The 15,000-nt window shown below is 45.9% G+C and overlaps 1 protein-coding gene across 3 annotated transcripts in view; it reads left to right on the forward strand.

The window, feature by feature from the left end:
* The window catches only part of LOC139568454 (caskin-1), a 143,573-nt gene that overhangs the window by 66,214 nt on the left and 62,359 nt on the right, over nt 1-15,000 (forward strand). For all 3 annotated transcript variants that reach the window (XM_071390280.1, XM_071390281.1, XM_071390282.1), the window contains exons 6-7: nt 13,180-13,301; nt 13,908-14,016. In XM_071390280.1, coding sequence (XP_071246381.1) covers nt 13,180-13,301; nt 13,908-14,016 — 231 coding nt within the window. The remainder of the gene's footprint in view (nt 1-13,179; nt 13,302-13,907; nt 14,017-15,000) is intronic.

Below are 15,000 nucleotides of genomic sequence, written 5' to 3' on the forward strand. Positions count from 1 at the left end.
TAGTTATTCCTCAGTAGTAACCTGTGTGTAATGTCTGTAGGGGTCTAGTTACTCCTCAGTAGTAACCTGTGTGTAATGTCTGTAGGGGTCCAGTTACTCCTCAGTAGTAACCTGTGTGTAATGTCTGTAGGTGGTCCAGTTACTCCTCAGTAGTAACCTGTGTGTAATGTCTGTAGGTGGTCCAGCTACTCCTCAGTAGTAACCTGTGTGTAATGTCTGTAGGTGGTCTAGTTACTCCTCAGTAGTAACCTGTGTGTAATGTCTGTAGGTGGTCCAGTTACTCCTTAGTAGTAACCTGTGTGTAATGTCTGTAGGTGGTCTAGCTACTCCTCAGTAGTAACCTGTGTGTAATGTCTGTAGGTGGTCTAGTTACTCCTCAGTAGTAACCTGTGTGTAATGTCTGTAGGTGGTCCAGTTACTCCTCAGTAGTAACCTGTGTGTAATGTCTGTAGGTGGTCCAGTTACTCCTCAGTAGTAACCTGTGTGTAATGTCTGTAGGTGGTCCAGTTACTCCTCAGTAGTAACCTGTGTGTAATGTCTGTAGGTGGTCTAGTTACTCCTCAGTAGTAACCTGTGTGTAATGTCTGTAGGTGGTCCAGTTACTCCTCAGTAGTAACCTTTGTGTAATGTCTGTAGGTGGTCCAGTTACTCCTCAGTAGTAACCTGTGTGTAATGTCTGTAGGTGGTCCAGTTACTCCTCAGTAGTAACCTGTGTGTAATGTCTGTAGGTGGTCTAGTTACTCCTCAGTAGTAACCTGTGTGTAATGTCTGTAGGTGGTCCAGTTACTCCTCAGTAGTAACCTTTGTGTAATGTCTGTAGGTGGTCTAGTTACTCCTCAGTAGTAACCTGTGTGTAATGTCTGTAGGTGGTCCAGTTACTCCTCAGTAGTAACCTGTGTGTAATGTCTGTAGGTGGTCTAGTTACTCCTCAGTAGTAACCTGTGTGTAATGTCTGTAGGTGGTCCAGTTACTCCTCAGTAGTAACCTGTGTGTAATGTCTGTAGGTGGTCCAGTTACTCCTCAGTAGTAATATGTGTGTAATGTCTGTAGGGGGTCCAGTTACTCCTCAGTAGTAACCTGTGTGTAATGTCTGTAGGTGGTCCAGTTACTCCTCAGTAGTAACCTGTGTGTAATGTCTGTAGGTGGTCTAGTTACTCCTCAGTAGTAACCTGTGTGTAATGTCTGTAGGTGGTCCAGCTACTCCTCAGTAGTAACCTGTGTGTAATGTCTGTAGGGGTCTAGTTACTCCTCAGTAGTAACCTGTGTGTAATGTCTGTAGGTGGTCCAGTTACTCCTCAGTAGTAACCTGTGTGTAATGTCTGTAGGGGTCTAGTTACTCCTCAGTAGTAACCTGTGTGTAATGTCTGTAGGGGTCTAGTTACTCCCCAGTAGTAACCTGTGTGTAATGTCTGTAGGGGTCTAGTTACTCCTCAGTAGTAACCTGTGTGTAATGTCTGTAGGGGTCTAGTTACTCCTCAGTAGTAACCTGTGTGTAATGTCTGTAGGGGTCTAGTTACTCCTCAGTAGTAACCTGTCTGTAATGTCTGTAGGGGTCTAGTTACTCCTCAGTAGTAACCTGTGTGTAATGTCTGTAGGGGTCTAGTTACTCCTCAGTAGTAACCTGTGTGTAATGTCTGTAGGGGTCTAGTTACTCCTCAGTAGTAACCTGTGTGTAATGTCTGTAGGTGGTCTAGTTACTCCTCAGTAGTAACCTGTGTGTAATGTCTGTAGGGGTCTAGTTACTCCTCAGTAGTAACCTGTGTGTAATGTCTGTAGGGGTCTAGTTACTCCTCAGTAGTAACCTGTGTGTAATGTCTGTAGGGGTCCAGTTACTCCTCAGTAGTAACCTGTGTGTAATGTCTGTAGGTGGTCCAGTTACTCCTCAGTAGTAACCTGTGTGTAATTTCTGTAGGTGGTCCAGCTACTCCTCAGTAGTAACCTGTGTGTAATGGCTGTAGGTGGTCTAGTTACCCCTCATTAGTAACCTGTGTGTAATGTCTGTAGGTGGTCCAGTTACTCCTCAGTAGTAACCTGTGTGTAATGTCTGTAGGTGGTCCAGCTACTCCTCAGTAGTAACCTGTGTGTAATGTCTGTAGGTGGTCTAGTTACTCCTCAGTAGTAACCTGTGTGTAATGTCTGTAGGTGGTCTAGTTATTCCTCAGTAGTAACCTGTGTGTAATGTCTGTAGGGGTCTAGTTACTCCTCAGTAGTAACCTGTGTGTAATGTCTGTAGGGGTCTAGTTACTCCTCAGTAGTAACCTGTGTGTAATGTCTGTAGGGGTCCAGTTACTCCTCAGTAGTAACCTGTGTGTAATGTCTGTAGGTGGTCCAGTTACTCAGTAGTAACCTGTGTGTAATGTCTGTAGGTGGTCCAGCTACTCCTCAGTAGTAACCTGTGTGTAATGTCTGTAGGTGGTCCAGTTACTCCTCAGTAGTAACCTGTGTGTAATGTCTGTAGGTGGTCCAGTTACTCCTCAGTAGTAACCTGTGTGTAATGTCTGTAGGTGGTCCAGTTATTCCTCAGTAGTAACCTGTGTGTAATGTCTGTAGGGGGTCTAGTTACTCCTCAGTAGTAACCTGTGTGTAATGTCTGTAGGTGGTCCAGTTACTCCTCAGTAGTAACCTGTATGTAATATCTGTAGGTGGTCTAGTTACTCCTCAGTAGTAACCTGTGTGTAATGTCTGTAGGTGGTCTAGTTATTCCTCAGTAGTAACCTGTGTGTAATGTCTGTAGGGGTCTAGTTACTCCTCAGTAGTAACCTGTGTGTAATGTCTGTAGGTGGTCCAGTTACTCCTCAGTAGTAACCTGTGTGTAATGTCTGTAGGGGTCTAGTTACTCCTCAGTAGTAACCTGTGTGTAATGTCTGTAGGGGTCTAGTTACTCCCCAGTAGTAACCTGTGTGTAATGTCTGTAGGGGTCTAGTTACTCCTCAGTAGTAACCTGTGTGTAATGTCTGTAGGGGTCTAGTTACTCCTCAGTAGTAACCTGTGTGTAATGTCTGTAGGGGTCTAGTTACTCCTCAGTAGTAACCTGTCTGTAATGTCTGTAGGGGTCTAGTTACTCCTCAGTAGTAACCTGTCTGTAATGTCTGTAGGGGTCTAGTTACTCCTCAGTAGTAACCTGTGTGTAATGTCTGTAGGGGTCTAGTTACTCCTCAGTAGTAACCTGTGTGTAATGTCTGTAGGGGTCTAGTTACTCCTCAGTAGTAACCTGTGTGTAATGTCTGTAGGTGGTCTAGTTACTCCTCAGTAGTAACCTGTGTGTAATGTCTGTAGGGGTCTAGTTACTCCTCAGTAGTAACCTGTGTGTAATGTCTGTAGGGGTCTAGTTACTCCTCAGTAGTAACCTGTGTGTAATGTCTGTAGGGGTCCAGTTACTCCTCAGTAGTAACCTGTGTGTAATGTCTGTAGGTGGTCCAGTTACTCCTCAGTAGTAACCTGTGTGTAATTTCTGTAGGTGGTCCAGCTACTCCTCAGTAGTAACCTGTGTGTAATGGCTGTAGGTGGTCTAGTTACCCCTCATTAGTAACCTGTGTGTAATGGCTGTAGGTGGTCCAGTTACCCCTCAGTAGTAACCTGTGTGTAATGTCTGTAGGTGGTCCAGCTACTCCTCAGTAGTAACCTGTGTGTAATGTCTGTAGGTGGTCTAGTTACTCCTCAGTAGTAACCTGTGTGTAATGTCTGTAGGTGGTCTAGTTATTCCTCAGTAGTAACCTGTGTGTAATGTCTGTAGGGGTCTAGTTACTCCTCAGTAGTAACCTGTGTGTAATGTCTGTAGGGGTCTAGTTACTCCTCAGTAGTAACCTGTGTGTAATGTCTGTAGGGGTCTAGTTACTCCTCAGTAGTAACCTGTGTGTAATGTCTGTAGGGGTCCAGTTACTCCTCAGTAGTAACCTGTGTGTAATGTCTGTAGGTGGTCCAGTTACTCCTCAGTAGTAACCTGTGTGTAATGTCTGTAGGTGGTCTAGTTACTCCTCAGTAGTAACCTGTGTGTAATGTCTGTAGGTGGTCCAGCTACTCCTCAGTAGTAACCTGTGTGTAATGTCTGTAGGTGGTCCAGTTATTCCTCAGTAGTAACCTGTGTGTAATGTCTGTAGGGGGTCTAGTTACTCCTCAGTAGTAACCTGTGTGTAATGTCTGTAGGTGGTCCAGTTACTCCTCAGTAGTAACCTGTATGTAATGTCTGTAGGTGGTCTAGTTACTCCTCAGTAGTAACCTGTGTGTAATGTCTGTAGGTGGTCTAGTTATTCCTCAGTAGTAACCTGTGTGTAATGTCTGTAGGGGTCTAGTTACTCCTCAGTAGTAACCTGTGTGTAATGTCTGTAGGGGTCTAGTTACTCCTCAGTAGTAACCTGTGTGTAATGTCTGTAGGGGTCCAGTTACTCCTCAGTAGTAACCTGTGTGTAATGTCTGTAGGTGGTCCAGTTACTCCTCAGTAGTAACCTGTGTGTAATGTCTGTAGGTGGTCCAGCTACTCCTCAGTAGTAACCTGTGTGTAATGTCTGTAGGTGGTCTAGTTACTCCTCAGTAGTAACCTGTGTGTAATGTCTGTAGGTGGTCCAGTTACTCCTTAGTAGTAACCTGTGTGTAATGTCTGTAGGTGGTCTAGCTACTCCTCAGTAGTAACCTGTGTGTAATGTCTGTAGGTGGTCTAGTTACTCCTCAGTAGTAACCTGTGTGTAATGTCTGTAGGTGGTCCAGTTACTCCTCAGTAGTAACCTGTGTGTAATGTCTGTAGGTGGTCCAGTTACTCCTCAGTAGTAACCTGTGTGTAATGTCTGTAGGTGGTCCAGTTACTCCTCAGTAGTAACCTGTGTGTAATGTCTGTAGGTGGTCTAGTTACTCCTCAGTAGTAACCTGTGTGTAATGTCTGTAGGTGGTCTAGTTACTCCTCAGTAGTAACCTGTGTGTAATGTCTGTAGGTGGTCCAGTTACTCCTCAGTAGTAACCTGTGTGTAATGTCTGTAGGTGGTCCAGTTACTCCTCAGTAGTAACCTGTGTGTAATGTCTGTAGGTGGTCCAGCTACTCCTCAGTAGTAACCTGTGTGTAATGTCTGTAGGTGGTCCAGTTACTCCTCAGTAGTAACCTGTGTGTAATGTCTGTAGGTGGTCCAGTTACTCCTCAGTAGTAACCTGTGTGTAATGTCTGTAGGTGGTCCAGTTACTCCTCAGTAGTAACCTGTGTGTAATGTCTGTAGGTGGTCTAGTTACTCCTCAGTAGTAACCTGTGTGTAATGTCTGTAGGTGGTCCAGTTACTCCTCAGTAGTAACCTTTGTGTAATGTCTGTAGGTGGTCTAGCTACTCCTCAGTAGTAACCTGTGTGTAATGTCTGTAGGTGGTCCAGTTATTCCTCAGTAGTAACCTGTGTGTAATGTCTGTAGGTGGTCTAGTTACTCCTCAGTAGTAACCTGTGTGTAATGTCTGTAGGTGGTCCAGTTACTCCTCAGTAGTAACCTGTGTGTAATGTCTGTAGGTGGTCCAGTTACTCCTCAGTAGTAATATGTGTGTAATGTCTGTAGGGGGTCCAGTTACTCCTCAGTAGTAACCTGTGTGTAATGTCTGTAGGTGGTCCAGTTACTCCTCAGTAGTAACCTGTGTGTAATGTCTGTAGGTGGTCTAGTTACTCCTCAGTAGTAACCTGTGTGTAATGTCTTTAGGTGGTCTAGTTATTCCTCAGTAGTAACCTGTGTGTAATGTCTGTAGGGGTCTAGTTACTCCTCAGTAGTAACCTGTGTGTAATGTCTGTAGGTGGTCCAGTTACTCCTCAGTAGTAACCTGTGTGTAATGTCTGTAGGGGTCTAGTTACTCCTCAGTAGTAACCTGTGTGTAATGTCTGTAGGGGTCTAGTTACTCCCCAGTAGTAACCTGTGTGTAATGTCTGTAGGGGTCTAGTTACTCCTCAGTAGTAACCTGTGTGTAATGTCTGTAGGGGTCTAGTTACTCCTCAGTAGTAACCTGTGTGTAATGTCTGTAGGGGTCTAGTTACTCCTCAGTAGTAACCTGTCTGTAATGTCTGTAGGGGTCTAGTTACTCCTCAGTAGTAACCTGTGTGTAATGTCTGTAGGGGTCTAGTTACTCCTCAGTAGTAACCTGTGTGTAATGTCTGTAGGGGTCTAGTTACTCCTCAGTAGTAACCTGTGTGTAATGTCTGTAGGTGGTCTAGTTACTCCTCAGTAGTAACCTGTGTGTAATGTCTGTAGGGGTCTAGTTACTCCTCAGTAGTAACCTGTGTGTAATGTCTGTAGGGGTCTAGTTACTCCTCAGTAGTAACCTGTGTGTAATGTCTGTAGGGGTCCAGTTACTCCTCAGTAGTAACCTGTGTGTAATGTCTGTAGGTGGTCCAGTTACTCCTCAGTAGTAACCTGTGTGTAATTTCTGTAGGTGGTCCAGCTACTCCTCAGTAGTAACCTGTGTGTAATGGCTGTAGGTGGTCTAGTTACCCCTCATTAGTAACCTGTGTGTAATGTCTGTAGGTGGTCCAGTTACTCCTCAGTAGTAACCTGTGTGTAATGTCTGTAGGTGGTCCAGCTACTCCTCAGTAGTAACCTGTGTGTAATGTCTGTAGGTGGTCTAGTTACTCCTCAGTAGTAACCTGTGTGTAATGTCTGTAGGTGGTCTAGTTATTCCTCAGTAGTAACCTGTGTGTAATGTCTGTAGGGGTCTAGTTACTCCTCAGTAGTAACCTGTGTGTAATGTCTGTAGGGGTCTAGTTACTCCTCAGTAGTAACCTGTGTGTAATGTCTGTAGGGGTCCAGTTACTCCTCAGTAGTAACCTGTGTGTAATGTCTGTAGGTGGTCCAGTTACTCAGTAGTAACCTGTGTGTAATGTCTGTAGGTGGTCCAGCTACTCCTCAGTAGTAACCTGTGTGTAATGTCTGTAGGTGGTCTAGTTATTCCTCAGTAGTAACCTGTGTGTAATGTCTGTAGGTGGTCCAGTTACTCCTCAGTAGTAACCTGTGTGTAATGTCTGTAGGTGGTCCAGTTACTCCTCAGTAGTAACCTGTGTGTAATGTCTGTAGGTGGTCCAGTTATTCCTCAGTAGTAACCTGTGTGTAATGTCTGTAGGTGGTCCAGCTACTCCTCAGTAGTAACCTGTGTGTAATGTCTGTAGGTGGTCCAGTTACTCCTCAGTAGTAACCTGTGTGTAATGTCTGTAGGTGGTCTAGTTACTCCTCAGTAGTAACCTGTGTGTAATGTCTGTAGGTGGTCCAGTTACTCCTCAGTAGTAACCTGTGTGTAATGTCTGTAGGTGGTCCAGTTATTCCTCAGTAGTAACCTGTGTGTAATGTCTGTAGGGGGTCTAGTTACTCCTCAGTAGTAACCTGTGTGTAATGTCTGTAGGTGGTCCAGTTACTCCTCAGTAGTAACCTGTATGTAATGTCTGTAGGTGGTCTAGTTACTCCTCAGTAGTAACCTGTGTGTAATGTCTGTAGGTGGTCTAGTTATTCCTCAGTAGTAACCTGTGTGTAATGTCTGTAGGGGTCTAGTTACTCCTCAGTAGTAACCTGTGTGTAATGTCTGTAGGGGTCTAGTTACTCCTCAGTAGTAACCTGTGTGTAATGTCTGTAGGGGTCCAGTTACTCCTCAGTAGTAACCTGTGTGTAATGTCTGTAGGTGGTCCAGTTACTCCTCAGTAGTAACCTGTGTGTAATGTCTGTAGGTGGTCCAGCTACTCCTCAGTAGTAACCTGTGTGTAATGTCTGTAGGTGGTCTAGTTACTCCTCAGTAGTAACCTGTGTGTAATGTCTGTAGGTGGTCCAGTTACTCCTTAGTAGTAACCTGTGTGTAATGTCTGTAGGTGGTCTAGCTACTCCTCAGTAGTAACCTGTGTGTAATGTCTGTAGGTGGTCTAGTTACTCCTCAGTAGTAACCTGTGTGTAATGTCTGTAGGTGGTCCAGTTACTCCTCAGTAGTAACCTGTGTGTAATGTCTGTAGGTGGTCCAGTTACTCCTCAGTAGTAACCTGTGTGTAATGTCTGTAGGTGGTCCAGTTACTCCTCAGTAGTAACCTGTGTGTAATGTCTGTAGGTGGTCTAGTTACTCCTCAGTAGTAACCTGTGTGTAATGTCTGTAGGTGGTCCAGTTACTCCTCAGTAGTAACCTTTGTGTAATGTCTGTAGGTGGTCTAGTTACTCCTCAGTAGTAACCTGTGTGTAATGTCTGTAGGTGGTCCAGTTATTCCTCAGTAGTAACCTGTGTGTAATGTCTGTAGGTGGTCTAGTTACTCCTCAGTAGTAACCTGTGTGTAATGTCTGTAGGTGGTCCAGTTACTCCTCAGTAGTAACCTGTGTGTAATGTCTGTAGGTGGTCCAGTTACTCCTCAGTAGTAATATGTGTGTAATGTCTGTAGGGGGTCCAGTTACTCCTCAGTAGTAACCTGTGTGTAATGTCTGTAGGTGGTCCAGTTACTCCTCAGTAGTAACCTGTGTGTAATGTCTGTAGGTGGTCTAGTTACTCCTCAGTAGTAACCTGTGTGTAATGTCTGTAGGTGGTCTAGTTACTCCTCAGTAGTAACCTGTGTGTAATGTCTGTAGGGGTCTAGTTACTCCTCAGTAGTAACCTGTGTGTAATGTCTGTAGGTGGTCCAGTTACTCCTCAGTAGTAACCTGTGTGTAATGTCTGTAGGGGTCTAGTTACTCCTCAGTAGTAACCTGTGTGTAATGTCTGTAGGGGTCTAGTTACTCCCCAGTAGTAACCTGTGTGTAATGTCTGTAGGGGTCTAGTTACTCCTCAGTAGTAACCTGTGTGTAATGTCTGTAGGGGTCTAGTTACTCCTCAGTAGTAACCTGTGTGTAATGTCTGTAGGGGTCTAGTTACTCCTCAGTAGTAACCTGTGTGTAATGTCTGTAGGGGTCTAGTTACTCCTCAGTAGTAACCTGTGTGTAATGTCTGTAGGGGTCTAGTTACTCCTCAGTAGTAACCTGTGTGTAATGTCTGTAGGGGTCTAGTTACTCCTCAGTAGTAACCTGTGTGTAATGTCTGTAGGTGGTCTAGTTACTCCTCAGTAGTAACCTGTGTGTAATGTCTGTAGGGGTCTAGTTACTCCTCAGTAGTAACCTGTGTGTAATGTCTGTAGGGGTCTAGTTACTCCTCAGTAGTAACCTGTGTGTAATGTCTGTAGGGGTCCAGTTACTCCTCAGTAGTAACCTGTGTGTAATGTCTGTAGGTGGTCCAGTTACTCCTCAGTAGTAACCTGTGTGTAATTTCTGTAGGTGGTCCAGCTACTCCTCAGTAGTAACCTGTGTGTAATGTCTGTAGGTGGTCTAGTTACCCCTCAGTAGTAACCTGTGTGTAATGTCTGTAGGTGGTCCAGTTACTCCTCAGTAGTAACCTGTGTGTAATGTCTGTAGGTGGTCCAGCTACTCCTCAGTAGTAACCTGTGTGTAATGTCTGTAGGTGGTCTAGTTACTCCTCAGTAGTAACCTGTGTGTAATGTCTGTAGGTGGTCCAGTTACTCCTCAGTAGTAACCTGTGTGTAATGTCTGTAGGTGGTCTAGTTACTCCTCAGTAGTAACCTGTGTGTAATGTCTGTAGGTGGTCTAGTTACTCCTCAGTAGTAACCTGTGTGTAATGTCTGTAGGTGGTCCAGTTACTCCTCAGTAGTAACCTGTGTGTAATGTCTGTAGGTGGTCCAGTTACTCAGTAGTAACCTGTGTGTAATGTCTGTAGGTGGTCCAGTACTCCTCAGTAGTAACCTGTGTGTAATGTCTGTAGGTGGTCCAGTTACTCCTCAGTAGTAACCTGTGTGTAATGTCTGTAGGTGGTCCAGTTACTCCTCAGTAGTAACCTGTGTGTAATGTCTGTAGGTGGTCTAGTTACTCCTCAGTAGTAACCTGTGTGTAATGTCTGTAGGTGGTCCAGTTACTCCTCAGTAGTAACCTGTGTGTAATGTCTGTAGGTGGTCTAGTTACTCCTCAGTAGTAACCTGTGTGTAATGTCTGTAGGGGTCTAGTTACTCCTCAGTAGTAACCTGTGTGTAATGTCTGTAGGGGTCTAGTTACTCCTCAGTAGTAACCTGTGTGTAATGTCTGTAGGTGGTCTAGTTACTCCTCAGTAGTAACCTGTGTGTAATGTCTGTAGGGGTCCAGTTACTCCTCAGTAGTAACCTGTGTGTAATGTCTGTGGGTCTAGTTACTCCTCAGTAGTAACCTGTGTGTAATGTCTGTAGGTGGTCTAGTTACTCCTCAGTAGTAACCTGTGTGTAATGTCTGTAGGGGTCTAGTTACTCCTCAGTAGTAACCTGTGTGTAATGTCTGTAGGGGTCTAGTTACTCCTCAGTAGTAACCTGTGTGTAATGTCTGTAGGGGTCCAGTTACTCCTCAGTAGTAACCTGTGTGTAATGTCTGTAGGCTGGTCCTAGTTACTCCTCAGTAGTAACCTGTGTGTAATGTCTGTAGGGGTCTAGTTACTCCTCAGTAGTAACCTGTGTGTAATGTCTGTAGGGGTCTAGTTACTCCTCAGTAGTAACCTGTGTGTAATGTCTGTAGGGGTCCAGTTACTCCTCAGTAGTAACCTGTGTGTAATGTCTGTAGGTGGTCCAGTTACTCCTCAGTAGTAACCTGTGTGTAATTTCTGTAGGTGGTCCAGCTACTCCTCAGTAGTAACCTGTGTGTAATGTCTGTAGGTGGTCTAGTTACCCCTCAGTAGTAACCTGTGTGTAATGTCTGTAGGTGGTCCAGTTACTCCTCAGTAGTAACCTGTGTGTAATGTCTGTAGGTGGTCCAGCTACTCCTCAGTAGTAACCTGTGTGTAATGTCTGTAGGATGTCTAGTTACTCCTCAGTAGTAACCTGTGTGTAATGTCTGTAGGTGGTCCAGTTACTCCTCAGTAGTAACCTGTGTGTAATGTCTGTAGGGGTCTAGTTACTCCTCAGTAGTAACCTGTGTGTAATGTCTGTAGGGGTCTAGTTACTCCTCAGTAGTAACCTGTGTGTAATGTCTGTAGGGGTCTAGTTACTCCTCAGTAGTAACCTGTGTGTAATGTCTGTAGGGGTTCAGTTACTCCTCAGTAGTAACCTGTGTGTAATGTCTGTAGGTGGTCCAGTTACTCCTCAGTAGTAACCTGTGTGTAATGTCTGTAGGTGGTCCAGCTACTCCTCAGTAGTAACCTGTGTGTAATGTCTGTAGGTGGTCTAGTTACTCCTCAGTAGTAACCTGTGTGTAATGTCTGTAGGTGGTCCAGTTACTCCTCAGTAGTAACCTGTGTGTAATGTCTGTAGGTGGTCCAGTTACTCCTCAGTAGTAACCTGTGTGTAATGTCTGTAGGTGGTCCAGTTACTCCTCAGTAGTAACCTGTGTGTAATGTCTGTAGGTGGTCTAGTTACTCCTCAGTAGTAACCTGTGTGTAATGTCTGTAGGTGGTCCAGTTACTCCTCAGTAGTAACCTGTGTGTAATGTCTGTAGGTGGTCCAGTTACTCCTCAGTAGTAATATGTGTGTAATGTCTGTAGGGGGTCCAGTTACTCCTCAGTAGTAACCTGTGTGTAATGTCTGTAGGTGGTCCAGTTACTCCTCAGTAGTAACCTGTGTGTAATGTCTGTAGGTGGTCTAGTTACTCCTCAGTAGTAACCTGTGTGTAATGTCTGTAGGTGGTCTAGTTATTCCTCAGTAGTAACCTGTGTGTAATGTCTGTAGGGCTCTAGTTACTCCTCAGTAGTAACCTGTGTGTAATGTCTGTAGGTGGTCCAGTTACTCCTCAGTAGTAACCTGTGTGTAATGTCTGTAGGGGTCTAGTTACTCCTCAGTAGTAACCTGTGTGTAATGTCTGTAGGGGTCTAGTTACTCCCCAGTAGTAACCTGTGTGTAATGTCTGTAGGGGTCTAGTTACTCCTCAGTAGTAACCTGTGTGTAATGTCTGTAGGGGTCTAGTTACTCCTCAGTAGTAACCTGTGTGTAATGTCTGTAGGGGTCTAGTTACTCCTCAGTAGTAACCTGTGTGTAATGTCTGTAGGGGTCTAGTTACTCCTCAGTAGTAACCTGTGTGTAATGTCTGTAGGGGTCTAGTTACTCCTCAGTAGTAACCTGTGTGTAATGTCTGTAGGGGTCTAGTTACTCCTCAGTAGTAACCTGTGTGTAATGTCTGTAGGTGGTCTAGTTACTCCTCAGTAGTAACCTGTGTGTAATGTCTGTAGGGGTCTAGTTACTCCTCAGTAGTAACCTGTGTGTAATGTCTGTAGGGGTCTAGTTACTCCTCAGTAGTAACCTGTGTGTAATGTCTGTAGGGGTCCAGTTACTCCTCAGTAGTAACCTGTGTGTAATGTCTGTAGGTGGTCCAGTTACTCCTCAGTAGTAACCTGTATGTAATTTCTGTAGGTGGTCCAGCTACTCCTCAGTAGTAACCTGTGTGTAATGTCTGTAGGTGGTCTAGTTACCCCTCAGTAGTAACCTGTGTGTAATGTCTGTAGGTGGTCCAGTTACTCCTCAGTAGTAACCTGTGTGTAATGTCTGTAGGTGGTCCAGCTACTCCTCAGTAGTAACCTGTGTGTAATGTCTGTAGGTGGTCTAGTTACTCCTCAGTAGTAACCTGTGTGTAATGTCTGTAGGTGGTCTAGTTATTCCTCAGTAGTAACCTGTGTGTAATGTCTGTAGGGGTCTAGTTACTCCTCAGTAGTAACCTGTGTGTAATGTCTGTAGGGGTCTAGTTACTCCTCAGTAGTAACCTGTGTGTAATGTCTGTAGGGGTCCAGTTACTCCTCAGTAGTAACCTGTGTGTAATGTCTGTAGGTGGTCCAGTTACTCAGTAGTAACCTGTGTGTAATGTCTGTAGGTGGTCCAGCTACTCCTCAGTAGTAACCTGTGTGTAATGTCTGTAGGTGGTCTAGTTACTCCTCAGTAGTAACCTGTGTGTAATGTCTGTAGGTGGTCAAGTTACTCCTCAGTAGTAACCTGTGTGTAATGTCTGTAGGTGGTCCAGCTACTCCTCAGTAGTAACCTGTGTGTAATGTCTGTAGGTGGTCTAGTTACTCCTCAGTAGTAACCTGTGTGTAATGTCTGTAGGTGGTCTAGTTACTCCTCAGTAGTAACCTGTGTGTAATGTCTGTAGGTGGTCTAGTTACTCCTCGGTAGTAACCTGTGTGTAATGTCTGTAGGTGGTCTAGTTACTCCTCAGTAGTAACCTGTGTGTAATGTCTGTAGGGGGTCTAGTTACTCCTCAGTAGTAACCTGTGTGTAATGTCTGTAGGTGGTCCAGTTACTCCTCAGTAGTAACGTTTGTGCAGCGATGATCGAACCGAAGCCATCGAATCCCAACGGCGTCTCTCCTCTTCACCTGGCCGCCAAGAACGGACACATCGATGTCATACGGTCAGGACATGACATCATCACTCTGACTTCATCATGACTCTGACATCATCATCACTCTGACATCACCATCACTCTGACATCACCACCACTCTGACATCATCATCACTCTGATATAATCAACCTTCTGACATCATCATCAGTCTGACATCATCATCATCACTCTGACATCATCACCACTCTGACATCATCATCACTCTGACATCATCATCACTCTGACATCATCATCATCACTCTGACATCATCATCATCACTCTGACATCATCATCACTCTGATATAATCAACCTTCTGACATCATCATCAGTCTGACATCATCATCACTCTGACATCACCATCACTCTGATATAATCACCCATCTGACATCATCACCACTCTGCCGTCATCATCACTCTGATATAATCCGCCTTCTGACATCATCACCACTCTGACATCATCACCACTCTGACATCATCACTGCTTTTATGTGTTTATGCGTCTCTGTGTGTGTGTGTGTGTGTGTGTGTGTGTGTGTGTGTGTGTGTGTGTGTGTGTGTGTGTGTGTGTGTGTGTGTGTGTGTGTGTGTGTGTGTGTGTGTGTGTGTGTGTGTGTGTGTGTGTGTGTGTGTCAGTCTGCTGATCCAAGCAGGTATAGACATCAACAGACAGTCAGAGTCGGGGACGGCGCTGCACCAGGCAGCTCTCTGTGGAAAGACTGAGGTGGTGCGACTCCTGTTGGATGTGAGTAGAGCTATAATTAACCCTGACCTCTAGCCCTGACCTCTAGCCCTGACCTCTAGCCCTGACCTCTAGCACTGATCTCTAGCCCTGACCTCTAATCCTCTAGCCCTGACCTCTAGCCCTGACCTCTAATCCTCTAGCCCTGGCCTCTAGCCCTGACCTCTAGCCCTGACCTCTAGCACTGATCTCTAGCCCTGACCTCTAATCCTCTAGCCCTGACCTCTATCCCTGACCTCTAATCCTCTAGCCCTGGCCTCTAGCCCTGACCTCTAGCCCTGACCTCTAGCACTGATCTCTAGCCCTGACCTCTAATCCTCTAGCCCTGCCCTCTAGCCCTGACCTCTAATCCTCTAGCCCTGGCCTCTAGCCCTGATCTCTAGCCCTGACCTCTAGCCCTGGCCTCTAGCCCTGGCCTCTAGCCCTGGCCTCTAGCACTGACCTCTAGCACTGACCTCTAGCACTGACCTCTAGCCCTGGCCTCTAGCACTGACCACTAGCCCTGACCTCTAGCCCTGACCTCTAGCACTGGCCTCTAGCCCTGGTCTCTAGCCCTGACCTCTAGCCCTGACCTCTAGCACTGGCCTCTAGCCCTGGCCTCTAGCCCTGACCTCTAGCCCTGACCTCTAGCACTGGCCTCTAGCCCTGGCCTCTAGCCCTGGCCTCTAATACTGACCTCTAGTCCTGACCTCTAGCGCTGACCTCTTGCCCTGGCCTCTAGCCCTGACCTCTAATCCTCTAGCCCTGACCTCTAGCCCTGGCCTCTAGCCCTGGCCTCTAGCACTGACCTCTAGCCCTGGCCTCTAAACCTGACCTCTAGTCCTGACCTCTAGCCCTGACCTCTTGCCCTGACCTCTAGCCCTCTAGCCCTGACCTCTAGGCCTGACCTCTAGCCCTGACCACTAGCCCTGGCCTCTAGCCCTGGCCTCTAGCCCTGACCTCTAGCCCTGACCTCTAGCCCTGGCCTCTATTCCTGACCTCTAGCCC

Source organism: Salvelinus alpinus, chromosome 2 (genome assembly GCF_045679555.1).
Source record: "Salvelinus alpinus chromosome 2, SLU_Salpinus.1, whole genome shotgun sequence".
In the NCBI taxonomy this organism is placed as follows: Eukaryota; Metazoa; Chordata; class Actinopteri; order Salmoniformes; family Salmonidae; genus Salvelinus; species Salvelinus alpinus.